At 38.5% G+C, this 24082-nt stretch overlaps 1 protein-coding gene across 1 annotated transcript in view; it reads left to right on the top strand.

The window, feature by feature from the left end:
- Positions 1-24082, top strand: part of cdh23 (cadherin-related 23) — a 175308-nt gene that overhangs the window by 53879 nt on the left and 97347 nt on the right. Inside the window, exons 7-9 of the mRNA XM_077495780.1 lie at positions 13485-13679; positions 13771-13899; positions 20512-20590. Of these exons, the coding sequence (XP_077351906.1) occupies positions 13485-13679; positions 13771-13899; positions 20512-20590 (403 nt within the window). The remainder of the gene's footprint in view (positions 1-13484; positions 13680-13770; positions 13900-20511; positions 20591-24082) is intronic.

Here is a 24082-nt window from a genome sequence, read left to right as displayed (position 1 = left end):
GGATGGATGGATGGATGTTTTCAGAACAGCAGAATCAAAATCTATAACCCTCAATTATTGTACTCAAGTTTAACTTCTTCCTATTTTTCACACATATGAACACCAGTAAAAGGTTGTTGAAAAATTATCTCTTAACTGTAACATGCTGCAATGATGTAATGACAAACGCTGCACATACTTAACAAGGGGTCTGAATTAAAAAAAAAAAAACAGATCAAACTGCAATCCATCAATACCACAGACCACAGATTTGTATTTCAGTCCCCTGCTGTACAATGACTATGGGGATATTTATTTTATTTTATTTTTGTTTTTTGCTAAAATTATACTAAAATTATTTTCCCACCAGCTAATACAGTTAAATAACAATAAAATCTGTAATATGACTTGGTCCCCAAAAAAATCGGAGTGTCATTCCTATTGAAAGCAGTTCGTTTTTAGCCATATCTCATGCAAATAATTGTATTTTCATGTAGATTTCACAAAGATTTCTGATATGAAATGTATTTGGTTATGAAATTTCACCCTTGATGTGTGACCAGGAACTCCAGTCACCCAAATGTGCAGCAAGTCAATTTTCCATAATATGTTTCCTTTCACAGATCTTTGCATATTATTAGTCAGAACTGTCCAGTTTTCACCTCACCACCAAAATACATCTTTCATCCAAGTGAACCCCATCATTCCTCCATTTGTGGTGCCACCAACAAAAGTGCTGTGATGTATAATTGAGTTATGTGCTCGGCCACTGCTCGCCTCCATTCTCTTTCTCTATCCTCGTCCCTTGTATGGCCGTGCTCATTGAGAATAACAGTAACAGAGAGAAAATAATAGCATAAGCCATAGACTCAGTTAATACAGCAACATTGTTGACAGGGATTTCAGCCCCACATTTACAAGAACCACAATCAACAACTAAAGCATCAAAATACTCAAATTCAAATGCAGTTTCATAATATTGTCTTACAATTTTCTTGATTGAGATGCCGTAATATCATATCTAAGATGTCATTTAAAGTGGCGTGTATGTCCCACTCTGCTAATTGAGATCAGCAAAAGATGAAATAACTTTAGAACTAAGACTTTGGAGGTGTCATTGTGATAATCATTTGTAAATGAGATTGATGATTGCACACAACATTCTGCTTTAGTTCCATTAGGGCTGGCAGGTTTTTTTTAATTGATTTGTCACCACACAATAGGCTTTGTACTCTGCCTTGTTAAACAGAAAATGTAAATTTGGTTTATTTGCAATGGTGTCACTCTTCGCTGGACATGCAGAACTTTTCTTGTGTACTTATATCGCTCTCCCCTCTCGCTTTTCTACTGCAGAGCTACATGAAGTGATTACAAATGGTAGTGTCACAGTTTATCAGCACATTTTGTTTCTCTGTTCATTTCCCTTTGTCAGCTTGACTCTCACTTTAAGTGTCACTCCTTCCAGATTGGCTCAGTTCAGTTCTACGTGTGTAGTAAAGGATAACAGCAAATAGTAATGTGTGTAGTTCGCAATGGGCTGCGCTGTGTGAAATGAGACATTTGCAGAATTTACACTGGGAATTCTTTAAAAGCCACACAATCGTACATTTACCCATTTGGAATGTAGAGATAGAGATTATTTATGGTGTATCATAACCTAATTTGGAATTTGTCTCAGCTGGCAAGGCCACCTCCTGAAAGAGACAAGTAATGAATTTAAACACCAAAGCACACTTATTCTCATTTGGGAGCAGCCATTTGGCATTCAAGCATTGTAACGGGGCCTTGAGAAATGAACAATTCCTGGCGTTAGAGTTCAAGAAAAGTAGTCTGCACTCATGTACTTAGCAACGACTGCAATTGCTTGATGTCTTGTAACCTTTTATTGGACACTTATTTGTAAATTCACTCAAAACATGAAAAAATAATTACGGCCTGAGTAGCGACCACCGCGAGGAATTCTTATTATGATTAGGAGTCGCAAGGAGTCACATTTTTGAGACCCTAAACATGAAGAAAAACTCACCAAACTTTACACACACATCCAGCCGAGCAAAAAAAAAAAAAAGAAGAAAAGAAAAGATATTTTAAAGCTGCCGTACACAAGTACAAAAAAAAAAAAAAAAAAAAAAAAATCTATAGTGCACCCTACATACAATTAATAGAGTCCTATCTCATTTTGTTTGACATAGGGCAACAAAAAATGGAAGACACGTGTCGCACCCTCAGACGTACAAAAGGGTATTTGTTTGCCATACCCTAATATGTACAGGAAGTGAGCTATGACTATATGAATGTACAATGTTGACAAAGGTAATTCTTTTTCCCCCTTACCCAAGATTGCTAATCCGACTGACTACAAATGTGTGATGTATCATCTCAACACCTGGGTCAACAACAGGGAAAACGATCTTAAGTTTTTGACATACTATATGACATCACTTCTTTTTTTCTCTCTCAAAATTTCATACTTTGCAAAACATTCCTGGTTGTACTTTTCAGCTAGAGCACTGAAAATTAGGAGACATATGTAACAGCCAACGTGTTATGTTCTGAAGTTGGATCCCAATAACGCAGACACAAATAAGATTTTAACTCTTTATTCGCATAACATCAAGAGGCGTAGAACAAACTTGACTAGACAAGATGCTAAGCTAACTTGGGCTGTGGAGGTGCACAGAGGAACATAGGTAATAATCCGACAAAAACACACATTTCTCAGACAGCTTATATAGACAGTGAATCGATCTGATTGGTTGTGGCTAGACATGTGGGTAACAGGACTAACATGGAATTATCTGATTGTCTGTTGACTATATAAAGAGATTAAAGATTCCTGACATCACATAGCTTCTGACATCACATAGCGTATTACCAGCTGAAACTAGATGCCGATTACATCACTTCCAAACAGTCACTTGACCTCACGGTCATGACCCAAACATAACCCTTACATGACCCTAGTCACAGTAAGCATAACCCTTGCATGACCCTACTCATGACACCACGACCCAAAAGAATAGTCTTTAGGAACCATATGCCAAACCTAACAGGAAGTCTTCCATTTTGTATTTACTTTGTCACAATTTTTGGCATTTTGTGACTTGAATTCTCATTGACAAGTATTACACACCACACACTACAAACCACTTGAACAAGTTGGTTATATCTGTCAATCAGTCAAAATGGATGGATGGATGGATGGACAAATAGTTAGATTACGTCACTTCCAGGCGACAAACAGTTAGGGGACCACAACTCCCAAATGTCTATTCAACCGTTGGTATTGCGGCGAGCAGATAAGCACTGAACCGAAATGAATACATTCAAAATCAACCCAAAAAGTCCCCGTAATAAAAAAACTGACTGAGATGAAAACAAAGGACATTTTTGCTATAAATAGTAATTCTAGTATACTACTGTAATTGTAATTTTTTGTTAGTTTTGAACATGTAAACAGTTGTTTCTGTTATAGTTAAAAGCACTTTTTAAAATTTCATTTGGCTAACAATTTTTTTTTTTAATTTTAGTTATTCTTTCGTTCATTTTCATTAACTATAATAACCTTGCTTATGACACAGCGTGTCTTTTGCTGAGAAACACCTCAGGCTTTAAGCTGCATGGGAATTGAGTCTTTTTCTACCCTGGCAATTCCGTATTGCCCACACTACAGATAGAAAGAGACATGGATATACTGTAGAGTGTGCTCTACCTATAGCAGCAGACGGTAGAACAGGGAGTTTCAGGGGTCCAGAGGTCACAGCGGTGTAAAAAACACACACATATACACACTCAAAAGACTTGAAAAGAAGTGCCCACTGTGTGTCAAGGAGAGAGGACAGACAGGGCATCATTTGAAAAAAAGTCAATTGTGTATTGAATCCCATATGGTGTTACTGTGAAAAGATGGAACTTTGGCATAGTTGAGTTGAGAAAGTTTTGTAGTGGTCATCATCAGCCTCTAACAAGAACTGGATCATGGAGCAGAAAGTATGATAGTTAAAGTTAAGTTTAAAGTTTAAGTCTTGTTTAGTCCTGCAAAGTCAGTATTACGGAATGATGGCCAGGCATAGGAGATGCCAGGATGATTATGCTACCTTCTATCATTGTAGTGTGAAACGGTTATGACATTTCATGGAGAAATTTGAAAAATGTTGCAAAATAAATACGGTACGTACATAAAGCCAGATAGTCTTGCCTCCCAGGATATGTGCGTTTACATGATAATCAGCTTGACTCTCATTTGCATTTAGTTCTGTTTTGCGACCTCTTGGGGGAAAAAAAAAAAAGACTAGATAAGGTAAAACTGTTTCATCCTGTGATATTCTGTAGAAGGTTAAATTATGTTTGCTATTTTGGAAAACATTTTTTCTCAAAATCCAGTTATTGTATTATTCCATGACAGACATTTTTTTTTTCTATAGGGTCATTTAATTTGTTGTAATGGGGTATCCTAACCAGTTGGATGATATTCAGTGTCTAGCTTATTGGTTTGACAGAAAGCCTTGAGTGTTATGGAGTAGGCCTCCAGCAGTGATGTTGTATAATGGTAATGTAAATTCACTGGACAATTCAAATGAGATCTAGTACAAGAGCTGAATACAAATATGAGAAACACCCTGATGTAGTTCTACACCACAGCAAACTGCAACCACAAGAATGTTTATCGTGATTATTCAACCTGTGTCATTGGCAATGTTCAAAACCGAACATTGCCATCTTTATAAAAGCAAACATTTTGATTTACATTGGATGTGAGGTGTACCTAATCAAGTGTCCAGTGTACCTTGTATTTGCCATAACACTGGTTTTGTTTTTCTTTTAAATCCAAATAACATACATTTTTCCCACTGGTTCAGTTACACTCGAAAGGATTCTTAACAATGCTGCCTAATAGCGCTGAAAGCACACCAAAGTGTCACCTTTTATGAATATATGCATGAATACAAAATTGTTTACCTCTACATTTAGTTTCTCAGTCAAGATAGATAACTTTCCATAAGAATCAGGCAGGTGTTGCAAGACTTGCTGATGTGGCCTGTCCTTGTAGCCGTCCCAAAGGATTGACCCATCTGCCTCTCGTCTGTCTTTTTCCGGTCTCCGTGGAACCAAGCGGCATGCTGGACTTGATTACCTTTACATTTAAACAAACAGCCTGAGCTATTTGGAGGCAGTGAGCCATGAGCTGTGACAGGAAGGTTGGGGTCAGACAGTTGGGGGAGAAGACTAATCAGAAGATAAGGATGTTATTTGTTTCTATCCTCAACTGATAAAGGGACCTGTCATGCAGGGGTCAACAACCTGGTGCCCGTGGGCAAGGACCAAATGAGTAGCCTGCAGGCCTGTTCTAAAACAATTAGCTCACTAGTATGGGACATTGTCATTTCCTCGTAATGTGGTAAAAGTGATCACTTGAAAATGTCAACACTGGCAGAGAATTATAGGGGGAGAAAAAGTGTTTCATATGGATATTAATGTTTCTTAATTACTCTGAGAAATCATTAACGGGATCAGTGTCTTCACATAAATGAGAATCAGTAATTATAATTGCATTATTAAAGGTAATTTCAGCAAATGTGTTATTTCAGAAGTATGTATCGAACTGAAGCTCTTTTCAACAAGGTCGACGAACACTGGCCTTTTTTTTTTTCTCCACACTTTTTTTGCCATGTAACAACTCCCACATAATACTTCTGATTTTCACTGTTCAAATTTCAACTTACTTAAAAGATTCACGCCTCGTGGGGTATATATGGTCTGATTCCACATTACTTGCAATATTCCCACAATTTAACGTTAAATATCAACTTTCCCCATTCATTTTTAATGGGATAGACATTTAACTATTTCTAAGTGTCACTTTCTACGCCCACTTCCAGACATATAACTTATCATCATTACCAGTTGTTTGGTACTGCTCGTTGGCACAGTTGGTAAAGTGCATTGTCCAGTAACCAGGAGGCCATCATTAGCATTCCACATGCATTCAAATCTTAGCATTCAGCTTTCAGCATTCCCACACAATTTCTCCAGAAATTGCACTTAGTCTAGTTGATCATCCAATTGCTTCCTTGATTCTTCAATAATGAAATTTTCCCACTTAAACTCACCAAATTTCCCTTTACATCTTTGTTGTAAATAGAAATATCAGAGAGCATCAGTACGGGTATCAGTAATTATAGCCAGAAGTAAAGCAACCTCGGCTTTTCATTTGATATTTTATTTATTCATTTAAATGTTTTATTATTTATTCTGGCTTTTGTAAGTTTCAAGTTGAAATTGTAAAGACAATATTTTTGTTCAAACTGATTTTTTTTTTTTTTTTTTTGCTACAGCATTTCAAAGAGTTTGAATTATTCTTTCACACCATTTAGAATAAGAGTTTATTCTACTTTTTGGAATTACTTCACAACAGCTCAGAACAGACAAACAAAGACAAGCAAAATTGAAGTTTGGAGAAAATAGGTGGCTTTTTAAGACTGACGGTACCATGGCAGATGGGAACGGAGAAAAAAGAAAAGCAATAATGACTCAGAGAGTCTGAGAAAAATGCCAACAAACAAGAATCATTGTCAGATGTTCAACAGAAAAAGGTTTCACTATATCTGCACTGTAATGACCCTGAAATAAAAAAGTTACACACTTACTACACTTATGTTGTCACGAGAAAAAAAAAAAAACGCTTCTTAACCAACATTCATTCTGTTTACTTCAGCAGCCTCACTCACAGAATACAGTTTGATACTTTATATACCAGCACAACGGATTTGAAGTGTTGACTTTCAGCTTTAATAGACCATTTCCCATTAAGTATTGCAACCCTATTATGCAGATTACCTTCATTTTCAGGGGCACAAATAGCATTGTGACTGTACAATTTTAAACATTTCCACCATTTAGAAAATACTTTGTAAATGACTACTAGAGTCTGGATCCCTAATGCCTAATTTTTATATATGTATTTATGTATTTTTTTAAGTTTGAGGGTAGACCAGTTTTTTTTTTTTTTTTTTATCAGGAATGATATGCCTGTCATATTTAAAACTGGTAGATACAATCCCATTGGCTAACATACCGTCATACAATCATCGTAGAATTGCAACATTAGGGGATCAAGAGGAATAAATGTGATCAATGATGTGGAAATAGACGGGTCACTGTTTTTGTTTTGGTTTTCTAAAGCACCAAAATAATCATGTGACACCCCCCTTGGATGTGTACAGGGTCTTCTCTGAGCTGTTGTGCCCCAGAGCCATTTAGACATAAATACAGTAATGTAATATTTATGACCGCTAGCCTTAAGCATGTGTTTTACAATGTAAAAATATTCACAAATACATTACATGGTTTAACTAAACTACACATTGGCTTTCAGCATAGCTTTTATCCCTGTTATAAATCACTTATATATATATATATATATACTTTTTTTTTTTTTTTCAAATTTACTGTTACATTTATGTGGATGAAAAAAACTGTTGCATTCTCAATAGGTGTTAATTATTGATAGACTAATTTTAAAGGTGAAATATGGCTTTTTGTGTCATCCCTATGTTTAATTTAAGTGATTCTTTTGCTTCGTCTTCATGCCAGGTCTGCACACTATGAAATCTGAAACCTTTTTTTTTTTTTTTTTTTTTTTTAAACGCACAACCCTTCATTGGCTTTGTAGTTGTGTGTGCCTTGTTTATGATGTTCTTGCTGTGGGATTCTCCTGCGTAAATCAGGAAAGTTAGCATGTATGCATCTAGCTACACATATAACATGAAAGATGATCTTAACCACTTGGCCACAGCTGCCCAATTCAAGTTAGTTTAAAAGTGCATTTAAACACAACAAAACATTAAATGCCATAAATGCAATAAAAAGATGACTAGCGTGTATTTTAACACTAGTTCTATTTTGCGGCTTTTCATTTTTTGCGGGCCGATCTGGAACGTAACCCCCGTGTTTGAGGGGGGATTACTGTATATCCGAAAATGTCAGTGGAAGTGTGATATGGCACCACAGGTGGGAGGCAGTTAGGAAAGGGGCTGATGTGAAAGATGAAATGAAAGGGGGAGAGTAGGAGAGTAGGGCTGGTAAAATCACCAGTTGAATGCTTGGTTGGAAGCAGAGCAGACAGTAGGGGAGGTACGAAATACCTTGTGAAGCAGTGTAGGCGTAATCACAGCTCTATTGTGGTGAACAGTTAGAACTCTGCCTCAGTTAACAGCAGGGGTCTAAGAGCCCGAACCCTGTAAATCACCATATCTTTAACATTGATTAGAAAATTTGAAAAGGTCATATAATGACAGATTTCATCATGCAGTCCATATTCAAAATAAAATGTTCACTTTTTACAGCCCTTTCCTCACAAAAAAAAAATACAGCTCAACCAGAAACCAAGCAAGGACTTCGACAAGGTAGCTCGAATCTACACAGAACAAGACTTGTTGCCATTTTTGTGTGTGTATGATATTATATTGTTAAATTACAGATTATTAATAAGTGTTTTGATAAAGGATGATAAGATTGTATTCAATGAACATTTACATTTAACCTATTTATCAATATGCAATTTCCTCATCCAATCATTTCTCATCTGATACTTAAACATTTGCTTATTGATATGGTTTACGCCAGGCAGGTTGTGTTGCTCGTATTCTCGAAGTCGTAATTTAATTCAGCATTCCATTCTACCAGTTGGTTGCAGACTCTCTGACACCATCTTCAAGTGGTTCTAGTCATACCTACACGGGGAGCTCAAGATCTCTGTCCCACAGTGTCACCTCTGGGGTTCCGCAGGGGTCAGGGCCAGTCCTCTTCACACTCTATTTGATTTCTAAACAACACCAAAACTGAAACCATCCAAATCAGTCCTCCATGTCAAACCTAACCATAACATTCCCTCTCTTCCTCTTTCACAACTGTAGGTGTCAGATGTCTTTCCTTTGACACCTACATCTGCCATTTGACCAAAGTTTTCTTTCTCCTTCTCAAAAATATTGCTACACCTAACCTTTCCCTCCCTGTACTTGATTCTGAGAGGCTGGTCCATGCCTTCATCTCCTACTGGCTGGACCAAGTCTAGCACATCTGAAATTGCGCTGCCTGCCAGATGCGGAGGTGTTCTGGTCATATGGGAATACATTTTTGGACAGAACATCATTGCACACTGTGACAATTATCACCCAAGCATTAGATGAGAAAGATGATGTGTAATCACAGGACTCAATTATATACTGTATACAGGTGGACTAAGGCACCTGTAATCCCTCAGTATGGGAGAGAGGAGCTGGGCAGTGCAGTTTGTTTTGTCAGGAGCCTGGGGCGAGGGCTTGTGGCATTTTTTACCCAACTAAAGAAATTCCCTCCACTACTTTAATTCAGAACTTTCTCTGGGTCAAAAAAAGTGTCTGCCTAAATGTTTCCTAACATTTAGTGAGTGATTTTACATTAGAAAAACTCTCACAGCACACCAAAAAAGTTAAAAAAAAAGTAAATAAAAAAAAAAAAAAGTATACATACTGAAGTAGTGTTGATCTTGACAAATGTACTTGCTCCATGTGAGGATAGGCAGCCAGGAAACACTAGAGCTAAAAACAAAAAGACAACAAAATAAAACAAGATAAACGCTAAAAGAAAACAGAATAAAAAGCCAAAACAAAGCTAAAAGACAATATTATAAAAGGAACTGGGAATTGAGAAAATAAATAAAAGGGGTTAAAAAAAAATACCATAATTTAAATGCCAAACTAAAAAGTATGTCTTGAGCCTCCTCTTAAAAATATCAATCGTCTCTGCGGACCTGATGCCCTCCGGTAGGCTATTGCATATATGAGGACCACATCTAGTGGCTAAATGCAGCCTCACCATGTGTTGTGGTCCTCACCCTAGGAACAGTTAAAAAGACCACTATCAGAGGACCTCAGGATCCGCTACCAACAGTTGATACGATAAAAGCCGGTCAGGTAAATAAGTGTGGCCCAAGACCGTTAAGACATTTAAAGACTAATAAAAACACCTCAAAATCAATCCTGAAACACACAGGGAGCCATTGCAGCGATTTTAAAACTGTGCTCCCGCCCCCTGTCTGTCCAATATCATACACATTTTTCTACAACGGAAACACATTAAAGTGATACCGGCAGAGGCAAGCAGTGTCTGTATATTAATGTTGTGCATGTCACAGTTTGTTTTAAGCCAAGTAGCTTACTGGTGAAAATCCTCCTGAGTGTGGACTCACACGGAGTGTTCTATCCAAGACTTTATTAAACATTTTTCCTGCCAAGCTATTGTGATCTCTCTCCAAATTAACGAGGATATGAATAGACTTAACACGTTGTGATTAGACTTTTCTTTTGGTCGACTCCAGATATACGAGGCGAAGAGAATCACCTCTGTTTGGTTGACTGAATGTGAGCGCTGAAATAACTTCAAGGTAAAAATCAGGCTTGTTTAACCAAGAAGATGAAATACAGAACTATTGTATGTATTTGATTTGCCAACACTGTGTACCTGAATTAATCCCTTGGATTGGGTTTCATCATGTACCGATAACCTAACCATTGATGGCAACATTCATATTACCGTATTTTCCGCACTATAAGGTGCACCGCATTATAAGGCGCACCTTCAATGAATGACATATTTTAAAACTTTTTCCAAATATAAGGCACTGCATTATAAGCCGCACCTTCAATGAATGACATATTTTAAAACTTTTTCCATATATAAGGCGCTGAGGTTAGGTTATGCATCCATTAGATGGTGCTGCGCTTAAGGGAATGTCAACAAAACAGTCAGATAGGTCAGTCAAACTGTATTAATAGATTACAAACCAGCTTTCTTGACAACTCCATTCACTCCCAAAATGAATAAACAGCTGTTTTATTATTTTCTCTGAGGTAAAGTATTAGTATTAGCTAGCAATCTAAGATGGCGGGATCTTCTGCGCATGCGCGTCACCGATCGTGTAGGGTCACTGATAGCGTCTTGACAGCAAGACATGTTGCGGCTCAATATTGATCCATATATAAGGCGCACTGGATTATAAGGCGCATTGTCAGCTTTTGGAAAAATTGAAGGCTTTTTGGTGCGCCTTATAGTGCGGAAAATACGGTAATTTCCACAGATTAGCATTATTTACTAAGTGTAGATGCATCAATGACTTTCCGGCGTGAAGTCACACCTCTCAGTGGGATAAGAGGGCAATAGCGACAGTGCCGTTTAGGGAAGTCATAGCAGGGAAGTCACCTCATCTCTCTCCAAATGTCTCTCTGCTAAGCACTCTGTTTCCCAAAGGAAACCAATCAATTCAGCTGCTGCCCACCTCTGTGCAAGCCTACATACAGTAATATATAAGCCATGGCTAACTGACTGAGTTTTGTACTTGTGAATTGAGAGACAGTGACACACAGTGCTTCACGATACAGCAACACTTCCAGTCATTCATTGGTCTATTGTTTGGCTTTATTGTGAGGTCTGATAGAAGAGTCTCCCAGGCTAATGCAAACAAAGGTATACATTGTCAAGCATTTTCTGCCTTGTCGCTCTTATTGACCTGCTCACTCAATCAGAAAACTCCAATCAATGGTTGAATGGTGAGGTCATCGAGCACCGGCGAAAGGTGAAAAGACATGTCTGATGGCCATTAGTACCCCCCACACATTTCAAAGTTTCATGCTGCTTGTGAACTACGGTGCAGATATGAACTGGAGAGAATTACGTCATCAAGAACTGATGTTACATTGGCTGAACTTACAATGGCGATAAAAAGTACACAAACCTGTTCAAAAGCCAAAATTTGTAATATGAAATGAGAGAAAGAGTACAATGGTGGCATACTGACATGTATTCGTGCTTCTGGGCTAAGCTTTGAACATTTGAAGGCTCAGGACTCTATTTTCGTGCAAGTCTAGCACATTTTGTTTATATATTGTCCACATTGTGCAGCAAAATGACTTTCCGACCAATATTGCAACTTGAGTACAATTTCCTCCTAAACATTTGTTAAAAGCTACTCCTTTCCTTCCAAATCTTTTTTTTTTTCTTGTGTTAGTTGGCATTCTTGGTTGAACTTGTTTGGAGACTTTTTCCACTTCATAAAACATAGTGACCTGTGTTATCTCTGTTTTTGGTAGAGCTCTTTCCTTTCTTTCTCAGGTCTAAGACTCTGACCATGACTAAGACAAATGATCTGATCTGACATTGTGAAGCGTGTCTGCCAAGGATAGCTAAAGCTTAAATTCAGTGACCATAAAGTTTGACAAAGTATTAGTTGACAAACTATACCCCGATGGATTTATGTTACAACATGAATTGTAGTTAAACAAAACATGTAATTTTATGCATTTATATTGCTTTAATTTTAATTTCATAGATTATATTTTTGTTTCCATTTATTATTTATAAGACTGTTTGCTACAAGTACAATCAATAAGCCCATCTGGTTGGATCCACCTTCTAATTGTATCAGTTATAGAGCTGTCAAACGATTAATCACATCTTAGAATTTTGATTAATCACGATTAATTGCTTAATTAAAAAGGCTTTTTATCAAAATTTTTTGCCCGCCAAATTTAAAATGCACCTCTTATGTGTTCATTTTTTCGGCATTTAACGTTAAGAAGAGGACGTCAAAAAAATTTTGATCCACTGCACATGCTCATCATCCTCTTTTTCTAATCAGTTAATTACTTGCATAATTTAAAGTGGAAAAAAATGACCCCAATAGTTTGACATGAACAAATATTCTGAATGTCACGCAAACATTTATTAAATGCTTCACTTTAATGCATGTTATGTTTATTGTTCAAACACCTGTGCTACCTTTAACGTTACCATCCGCTGTCAAGCTAAAGGATCATCTGCAGTCAAAATTAATAGTGCGATTAATCTGCGTTAATACATGATTAATGCGATAATTTTTTTTGTGATTAATTAACTCATTCACTCCCAGCCATTTTCACAGAAGCAATCACGTTCGCTCCCGGCTGTTTTACTGGATTTTGACTGATTTTGCAAGGCCCACAGAATATTGTGTTCTATTGCTATAAAAGCATGAAACCTATCAAAAGAAAGATTAAAGTCTCTTCTTTCATCAGGAAAAAAAAGTGTTTCTATCTGTTTCCGTTTTGCAGCAATTAGCATTAGAAGAGAGCTAAGTTTCATCAGTTTTCACAAATCTATTCAAAATTGTAAGTAATTGAGCTTTTTTTCTAGATGGCCCTGGTTGATCTCCTTTGCTCTGCTGCCACCTGCTGGCCATTTGTGTAATAACTACCATTTCTGCAACCATTTTTTGCAGTTGAGAGGCTGCATCAAAGCCTTCTTGTATGCTCTAGCATGAAAAACAAAACAAAAAAACGTATAAATACGTCTTAGGGACACTTCGAACATTAAAAAAAAATATATGTATACGTTATTGGGAGCAAATGAGTTAATTAATTAACGCTTTAACTTTGACAGCACTAATCAGCTAATATACTGTATATGTCTGTCTGCTTGAATGTGGTTTTCAGAATACACAAGTGGGCAAACTGGTTTTTATGGTGAACGCTACAGACCCGGACCAAGGCACCGGAGGCAGTGTGCTCTTCTCCTTCCAGCCACCTTCTCCCTTCTTCAGCATCGATGGAGCCAGAGGCACCGTTACAGTCACCAAACCTTTGGATTTTGAGGCTATCTCAGCCTACCAGCTCACTGTCAACGCCACGGTCAGCCCACGCAAAACTTGTCCGGCGTAAAAAGTAATATAACTCAATTTAATTTAATAAATCAGAACAATGCTTCTTTTGTTTTAACTAGGATCAAGATAAAACAAGACCCCTGTCTCGACTTGCAAACCTGGCTATCACCATTACGGATGTCCAGGACATGGACCCTATTTTCACCAATCTTCCTTATAGTACCAACATCGAGGAAGATGTTCCACTGGTCAGTAAAAGGATTTGGAGTGGGTGCATGTGACAAAAAAGTAACTTTTTTGTTTTTAACTTCTCGGGTCCCACCATACAGCAATGTGAATGCCGTACACAGTAATTACCGAGTGAGATCTGCTTTGGGGATGTGGAGCCGCTAACAAAGGTCACAGGGCCCCATTAGATCTCAACATGCTGTTCATACGGTTATGTTCATAATATAGTGACTCAAACAATCCTATGAAGTTTTTAGCAGTGGGGTCTCACTCTGACCTTACATTTGTCTTTATCACAAGGTTTTAATGAGCATCTACTATACTGGCTGCCTGTTTCGCCGCACGCCATGTGTGTTTTCTCCTCTGGCTCAGGCATCTAAACTGGGTTCCCAGGTGGCTAACGGTCCAGCTATTGATGTTTGCACTGGTAGAGATTGAATTACACACATGGGCATAATACTTCCTTTCCTAACCTCTGTTCTCTCACTTTCCCCCTCTGGTTTTGGCAGTATTCACTTCACTCTGTCTACGTTTCTCCCCTACCTCACCCAACCCTACATCCCCATCCGCGTGTCCCTCGTCCCCTGCCTGCATGCACTGTAGTAGAAATGTCAAGTGCTACATTTGCATGCATATTAACGGGGCGTGACGGAGTCGACGCCCGGTGTCTCCCCACCTCCCTGATTCATCAACTGTCACGGCGAAGGTCACAAGTGGAGGGGGAGGAATGGGGGGGATGAGTGAATGTGGAGGGGGTTTGAAAGATGAAGCCAATTGGTGAAATTGATATTTGGAAACCGGTGAAAGGACAGCAGAAATATTCAGTGCTACAGATTGATTAATTTTTTATTCTAGTTTTTTGCAATTTTGTGTGTAGATGGACCAGTGGTTCGTAAAATTTGTTGGCGGCACTGAACCCCACCAGTTTCCTATGTACATTCACCAAACACTTATTCATAGAAATTATTTTTTATTTATTTATTTATTTTTCCCAAATTCAAGACATATGTTTAGGGTTTATTGGTGAACAAAATTAATAGCGAGAATAGGCTTTTTATCAAATCTGCATCTCTTCACCTTAAATTCAGAAAGTGTTGTGTTCTTGTATTCCCCAACTCCATGCAGCTTAAAAGGGAAGTCAACCCCACCAAAAAAAATAAAAAATCTGGACAAAAATATGTTCTATGCAGCCCCACTAGTATAAATATAGTATTCTGGTTAGTATTGCATTAGTGAAATATAAGTTAAGCATCAAAACCCAGCTGTTTTCATTAATATCGGAAGGTAGCCATTTTGTCACTTGCAGTTGTTCAGGTCTCAGGTAATAACCAATCACAGCCCAGCTTTAAAAAAAAAAGGTGATCCCTAATTGGTTATTGCCTGAGCCCTGAGCATCTGTGATGTCATCTTCAGTCGACAGCAAGTTGCAAAATGGCTTCCCCTGAGATGGATAAAAACAGGTGGATTTTGCTGCATAACATATTCTACAAATGTAATATTAATTAGAATGTTATGTTTAACTTATTCACTCCCAGCCATTTTCAATGAAGCAGCCCCCTTCGCTTCCTGGCTGTGTTACTGGATTTTGACTGATTTTGCAAGGCCCACAGAATATTATTGTTCTATGGCTATAAAAACATGGAAAGATTAGAGTCTCTTCTTTGATCAAGGGAAAAAAAATATATATTTCTATCTGTTTCCGTTTTGCAGCATTTAGCAGTGGAATATAGCTAAGTTTAATCATTATCATTAATCTACTTAGAATTGTGGGGAAACAGCTTGTTTTTAACTTGGCCCTGGTTGATCTCTTATACTCTGCTGCCACCTGCTGGCCGGTTTTGTAATTACTACCATTTTTTTCCCCACACGTTCTCTGTAGTTGAGACGCTTCATCAAAGCCTTCTGTATGCTCTAACATAAAAAAACAACAACACAAAAACGTATAAATACGTCTTTGGGACACTTAATACATTTAAAATAGAACATATTCGTTTTTGGGACCAAATTATTTCAACTAGTGAGGTCACATATAACATATTATTGTCAAGAAACATTTAAAGGGATCGTTCGGCTTTTTTAACATGAATCTCAATGTCATCCTCACCTCCCGTGTGTGCGATCAGCACTGACTTACCCCTGACAGCGTTCGGTGACACCAGTTCTGGTTCGGCGTTGGACGAGAGGAAAATAGTCCAGCAAGCTGGCTGGGGTGTCGGAAATAAAGCGTTTTTCTTCTAAAAACTATTTGTTTTCAAAAGTGTGATACATTTCCATCACAATACTCCTTTCCTGAAAAAAGTCAGACGCCATTACCGCCAGCCACTACTTTTCTGTTCGTTCGTATCACTGTGCGGCGCCCTGTAGACAGCGAATTGACGCACTGCTGCCAGCTGATCCTTCCGCCTAAAGTTGTTTGCCTTTTCGGCGGAAGTATCAGCTAGCTGCCAGCAGTGCGTGCGGGGTTTATTATTATGAAACATTTGAGTGAGGTGTGTGTCTTGACCTCCACCGAATTTGTGGGGTTCAATCGAACACAGGTTAAGAACCACTGAGATAGACCGTTGGTAGTACTGCTTAGAAGGATTGTAAACACTGAATCCAACAACAGAGGGCAGCTTGTAATCCTCTTAATGTGACACTGTAGTGCGGATATTATTGAGCCCCTTTGACCCTGCAACACATGCAGTACATACAGCATAGGATAAAACCCGGAAAGCCCAGAAGAGCAGGACACTACTGCAACAAATACACATTGTAATGCCCTCATGAGGCATTCTATCAGGCATGTGTCATTTCAAACAATGTTTGCCAGCACTAAGCCGAGGGCATTTCATGACGGAACAAGTGTCAACTCTTCTCAAGGCCAGGACACAGGCAGGTGAAGGGATATGCATTTGGGATTCTTGCCGACGGTCATTTCTCACAGGTGTGGGTGCATACACCTTATATACCCTTCCAGGCTCTCAGTTTGTTTGATCTCGCCTGCCTGTTTCCCCGTCCCCACATGTTCAACCTGTCATCCGTGGAACATTTTGAAAACGGAGGGTTGAAAAAAAAAAAAAATCACAGGGCAGGGTTATTATCTGTTAGCCGTGAATCCATGCTGCTTGGAGTGACGTTTAAGCCCCTTTTAGGACAAACACAATTTGGCTGTCAAATCAGTGTGGAGAAAGAGAGGAAAAAAAGGAAGGAGCTTTGGAGCGCTAATGCACCAGATAGCTGAAATGAAAGGATGAAGGTGGGGAGAGGGGATGGTCCAGTGAGTGTGTGGATGTCTGTGTGTTTGCAGGAATGCAAATTGTATCTTTGTCACATGAGTGAACATATTCCACATATGTGGACAGCTTGATAATATTGCCCGTATGATTTTTAGCATCACTTCGCAGTGTTTTCTCTTCTTGGTCGGCAGTTTCATAGTAATGTGGTTGCAATAAGCCAAAATAATACAAGAAAACCCACTCGTAGCAGCATATCTCATACAGTATATGTTTTGACATAATTCACTGAGGACATGTTCATTACAAAAGCTATAAAAAACGACCGCATAAGTACGTCAACATCAGATATTGACACTGCCACATTCCTATAGATGTATTGTACATTTGTGGAACTTAATGTTTTTAATTACGCAGAGAATATTTAACTCATCACTCTTATCATTGACGTGATGAAACAAATTATTGAAATTAAATTATTGAAATGTAGTTCATAATTGTTGAGTTGTATTTATCAGGAAATGAATGCTAAAAACAACAGACCTTTACTAAGAAAATATGTGCATCATAACCAACAAAATAGCTTACAACAGGGGTGTCAAATTTTTTTTTGTCATGTCGTAGTTTTGGTTTCCTTAGGAGGATCGTTAAGATTCTGAACCCAAATAAACGCATGATTACCTCAATTACATTTATACAATAAAATGGTTAAGAATTAGTTTGGAAAGAGGCCAGCAAAAACTGTTCAATTATTGTTATATTTATTTTAAATGAGAGATTGGTAAACAAAAACATGCCTGCAATATCACAGTGTTTTTAAAAGTGATGACAATTTGTAATCTCGATATTTTAGCACAAAATACAAATTGAGCGCGCACAATTTGATTTGGTGGGCCACATAAAATAATCTGGCAGACTGGATCTGGCTCCTTGCATTTCATACCTCTGGTTTACAACATAAAACTCAACAGTTGACAGATAAAAAATGTAATTCCTTACCCTTATAAATACTGCCATGTATACAGTAATTGCATTTTTTCTAATTAAGAATCAAATGTACGTCAAATAAGGTTAAATTCCCTTTTTCATACTATTCAAAAAGGAGGGAACTCACTCAGATAGGAGTGCTGACATTTAGTACAGGTGACTTAATTCTGAGTGTGTGCAGTAATGATCAGAGCTGGGTCACAGTAATGAGGTCCCATCTGACACAAGTACTTTTAGACATTTGAGGTCGAATTCTGTCCATCTTTGGGTTTTAGACGGATTAACACTTACTTGGAAGTTTCAGTACGTTTATAGAACCTGACCAAGCTCATTTAAATAATATCTTGTTTTCCACTGTAGGATCCTCTAAATCTACATGACAATGATATTACTGAGATACATTATTTAAAAATAGTCAATTACTATGTGTTTAGGTATTTTAAATGTTTTCAGACTGAGATGGGGTAATCCCTCAAAAGGAAACGTCCTAAAAACAAGGCTTGTTCTATATTCTGTTCTCTAGTACTTCCCATCCAAAAATGTGTGTGGATGTGAGTGTGCACCGTATGTGTTGTTTTCCTCTCAGCCTTTAATCGCTTGTGAATCAGTGTCTGTAAAAGGCTTGTAATTGATTCTGCTGTAATTGGTCAATGACAGGAGCAGCTTTGGCAGAAATGGAGCATAAACACACCTCAGACACAATTTGCAGGATCAATGGGAGAGAGCGAGTTTATGTGTGGAGAGTGAGAGGACGGGACAGGGGCTGCAATTGTGGAGTGGGGAGGGCCGCTCCATCTCACACTGCAGCACAAGGATATTTAAGTATCACCACCATGTCTGATTGAAGCGCGGAGGCTGAGAAAGCTCACCGGATCAAAGACTTTCGAAAAGCTTTTACCTCTTTCTTCCTCTTTGTTTTTTCTACACAACTGTCATAGCGTGTTTCTGTCAAGGAAATGAGAAATAATAGACACATAAATCCCAATAAAATGCTAATAACTCACTCTATAATGAAAAACTCTGAGATGCTTTGCCAGCCGTGGCATACGATGATTAGATTTTATTATTATTATTTTTTTTGTAGTTGCAGTCATTTATTAGAAAGACAAAATGGACTGATGGGTGGATTGATTACAGTATGTATGTATGTATGTATATATATATATATATATATATATATATATATATATATATATATATATATATATATATATATATATATATATATATATATATATATATATATATATATTTTCTTGACCGCTTACTCCTCAACAAGGGTTGCTGGGGCTGCTGGCGCCTATCTCAGCTGGCTCTGGGCAGTAGGCGGGTTACACCCTGGACTGGTTGCCAGCCAATCGCAGGGCACACAGAGACAAACAACCATCCACACTCACACGCACACCTAGGGACAATTCGTAGCGCCCAATTAACCTGCCATGCATGTCTTTGGAATGTGGGAGGAGACCGGAGTACCCGGAGAAGACCCACGCGGGCACGGGGAGAACATGCAAACTCCACCCAGGAAGGCCGGAGCCTGGACTCGAACCGGAGTCCTCAGAACTAGGAGGCGGACGTGCTAACCACTCGATCACCGTGCCACCCCAATTGATCCCAATAATTCATTAAATTCTTTAGCGATTTTGAGGCGGAATGGTTTGTTTCAAACATCAGACGTGGGTTATTTTATACTAGAGGCTTTAACATAGAGACTTTCACGGGACTACCTGTTCAACATGGCAGCCACTCACAGTGAGGGCTCTACGTTTAGATACTGCATCTATGCCGAAAGCTGCTTCCTGAAATGTACGTGTTGTGGTCCCTTTTTTTTTTTTTTTTTAGAAATAATCACAAAGCATTTTAAAATGTCTTGCACATCTTCGCAACTTGTTGCTCTGTTGGTGTTTAAACTGCCAGGTGCATTGTGGGACAATGGTACTCACAACCCTGAGATTGTGGGTTTGATCCCAGGCCATTGTGATCCTGTCAAAATATCCTTGTGCAAGATATTGAACCACCAGTTTCTCATAATGCTTTGTCATCAGTAGGCGAATTAATTACCGGAGAAGATTTGCAGGGTGCCACAAAAATATTCAGACCATTGTCAAAAGAGCATGAAGTGTAATTTCATGTGTATGGATTCCAAATGCATTCTCTTTTAAGATGTGTCGACATTCACACATGGTTTCAGTCTTTAACTGTCATAGAAAGTGGACTTGCACTTAAGTTACAATGTAAACAAAATGCCGGTTCCGGTGCCACAAATTATGATTCGATTTTGAATTTGCCATACCCACTAAAACGAATGTCCACATTGGCACCCCTTTGTGCAATGTCCTACTTTCAAATATATGACAACTGCTGCATTGCAACAATAACAATCTCGGCTGAGTTCAATGCATAAGTATGTGTGTTTATTTGTCTCTGCAGGGTTACGAAGTGCGCAAGATAACTGCCATCGACCAGGATTTGGGTCGACCGAGGGGGATCGGCTACACCATCATCTCAGGTCTGCGTCTGAGTCACACAATCAATTTGACATCCAAAGCACAGAGAGTGGAATCGATCACCTCTTATCATAATCCCACAGAATAAATAGACAAGTCTCATCAAACACAGCAGTCAATAATGTGGGGACTAGCGCCTCAGAATGACAGAATAGGCTCGCCTTTAAGCGTTTATTAATCATAATGGTGTGAGGAAGTCAGGCTTCGTTGAGTGTTATTCAACACGGCGGTGATCACATTCGTCTGTTTGTCGACTTAAGCTGCTCCAATTATGTTATTTGATATGTGGCATGAAAAGTTTGGGTAAAATCTGAAGTGTCAGTACGAAAATCCATCATTGTGAAATCTTAAGGTTGTAGAACGTGACAGAATTTGTAGAGAAGACGTGTCGAAGCTGCAGTTTGCATGGAGCTGATAAGGCTGTAGCTGCGATCCTGTTTACATATTCCTGAAGTGAATTTTCTCCTGCCAAGGATGCGATGTTTTTGCCTGCCAGTTACTTTGTCTATCTGCCAGGAGGATATCTCATGAACTTGTAAACGGATTTCCATGAAAATTGATGGACAGATCAACCTTGGGACAAGGAGGCCCGTATTAGATTTTGGTGTTGATCCAAGGCAGGGATTCTCTCTATTGGATTGGCCCACTATCTTCTTTTTCTAGCCTTATATAAACTGACATGAAAATACAGAAATGACTCCAAATCCCTTTAGTAACTTGAGCCAAAATAAATAAAAGCAAATGTTAATGACTTTTGGGAGCGTGAAATCAAACTGCGTTATCCTAAGTTTGGATGTTTTTAGCTTTTCTCAAGCATGATCTAACCTCAAATATTAATTCAGAAATCAGGCTGGACTCAGCGCTCATCATTTGCATAATTAGGATCAGGTTAAGCTACACCTGCATAACCTGATAAGATCCACAGGTGTTAAATTATTAACCTCCATTAAGATGTGTCAAAATATAAAACCACTAAAGCTACTTTTTGGGTCCACATCTTAAACCTGCTGTAATATTCCTGCCGCAGTTCATGTTTTATTTAATCCTGTACGACAAACAATCTCTCAGTGAGGAAAGTCTGTGTGGTGAAAACAAACACCGACAAACACGTGTGAAGTCTAAACTCTGCATGCCCTGTCAAACCCCAGCATGGCCAAGATGAAAGGACATCAGTGGAACCGCTTTTGCCAGCTGGCTGGAAAGGGGCTGGCACTGCTTGATTAGCCTGGCGGACCACCGGAATTTGGGGTGATGGCGATAGTCATTGTCAGACCATCTGCTGGGTCACCGCTTGACCTGACAGTCCAATGAAGGAATTTGACTCCATGTGTGAAACTTGAGCATATGTGTAGTCATGTATTTTTTTTTTTTTTTGAGTGGCGACATAAGTGAGGGAAAGGCTGCAGTGTGTTCTTTAATGTTTGCATGCACTTGATAGGTTAGAACCGAGTTCACAACCAACACATTGTAAACATGCTGCTGCAGTTCAGTCCATACCCATCCTCAGTAGACAGCAACATGCCTTGTTGTTTTGTTTGTGTGCATTTGTTTCAAAGTTGAAGGGACGAGTCAAGCTCTAGAGGAGAAGAACATTAAAAAGACATTAATTACGTGGTGCAACGTATTCCCAGTCATTTAAAAATAAGTTATTGCGCTGCACTAAGCCCCTATGGGGCTTGATCAAATCATTATAAGTTTGAAAGATAATGAAAGTGGAAGGGTGATGCAGCGGCAGCACATAAAGGTGGAAGGGCAAGGGTTCTAGAGGACGGATGTGAGTGTGCGACTCCTCTCTTACTAGTAAAACTAAAGTGTACTAGAATGCACATGCATAAAATAATGTCATATCTATTACATCTCTCATGGCTCTCGTATTCCCGTACATGCAATGATTACTGACTTAAGGTTGCCTCTGAATAAAGCCTTTTGTCTTGCTCCTCGCTCCGAGTCCTCAAAGAGATCTTCTTGTTCCTGCGGGACTCGTCTCATTAGTTCAGTAATTAAGATAAACAGGTTCTTAATTGCAGCTGTGATTTATGTTAATTATTGTGGGGCTTAAAATGTGGATTTTCTTTGCTTCATCCAATCAGAAGTCATATCTGGGACTTTATGAACACATGGGAGTTCCTTCTGCAATGATGCAGTTGTTTGTTATGATGGTGCAGAGATACTGGAAGGGAGTGTGGTTGATGCTAAGATCTCTGATGCACATGAAAGGGCGGATTGCTTATTGGGCTGCTGACATACTATTCTCATTAGATATCAAAGGGGTCTTAAATGATCTGGAGAAACATGCCACCTGTTGAGCAAAATTTCAGATTACACAATTGATACATATTCATGTGCAACATATTCTTGACCTTTAGCTCACTTTTCCACTCTTTTTACCTAATCTTTACATTAGATGGTCTTTTCATCAATGGAATTCTAATTCTAAGTTATTTTTCAATGAATAACAGCAAAGTATTTTACATATTTCAGGTCTAGAATTGCAGATGCATTCAACCGTAAAGATGGCATGTGAGTTTTATTGTAGAAATAAACAAGATAAAGTGATCAAGTGATTTTGTGTCCCACTGTGTTGAGAGACATCCTGAGATTTACCAGGGCCACCAATCTGGTGCCTCAAGTGCCACATAAATCGGCCAATGACATGGTCTAAAAATATTTTATCAGTGATCGAACAATTTTATTTTTAGGGCTGAGAATCGATTCGATTCACATCAATTCGATCCGATATTGATTAATTATGGAACATCAATTCTTCTTATCTATCATGGACATGATCAAAAGTCCACAAACATTAAATTCCAAATAAAATTCTGTGGAAGCATGGTTTAGTTTATTAAAGAAAGTAACACATGTTACTTACTAGTAGTGTTGTTCCGATACCAATACTGGTATCGGCAGAGGCGCCGATACTACATTAAAACAGTGGTATCGGTATCGGTGAATACTCACAAGTAACATGCTCATACCATTAATTCCAACGCTAATATAGGATTTTGGATGCAGCATCTTGTGTCTTGCTCGTGTACGACATTCACTGGTATGTGACATGTTCACTGCATGGCGATCTAAGATATCCTATTGGCCCTCGAATGTTCTGAACCAATGGCAGGACAGCTTTTTCATGTTGAGGAAAATAAAACCTTAAGTATCGGTATGGTATCGGTATCGGCCGATACTGCAAAGCTGGGTATCGGGAACTGTATCGGGGGCCAAAAACGGTATCGGAACAACACTAGTCATAAGTACTGCAAGTAAGGGCAGGTAAAATATGTTACATCACAAGCATAACTCCATAATCTGCCATTGGGTCACAAGTTATTTTCATGAAATCACTCTATAAAAACTGACTGTCAGTTTCAAATACTCAACAATGGCTTGACTATAAACTTACTTTGAGGGTTGGACCATTTGTAACATTAGGCAGTGGGGATCATTTAATGGCACACTCCATAAAAAGAAATGACCCTATAACAGGCCTTTTA

Source organism: Festucalex cinctus, chromosome 14 (assembly GCF_051991245.1).
Source record: "Festucalex cinctus isolate MCC-2025b chromosome 14, RoL_Fcin_1.0, whole genome shotgun sequence".
NCBI classification, from domain to species: Eukaryota; Metazoa; Chordata; class Actinopteri; order Syngnathiformes; family Syngnathidae; genus Festucalex; species Festucalex cinctus.
Note: the sequence above shows the minus strand (reverse complement) of the source record. Positions and strands in the feature narration are given on the sequence as shown.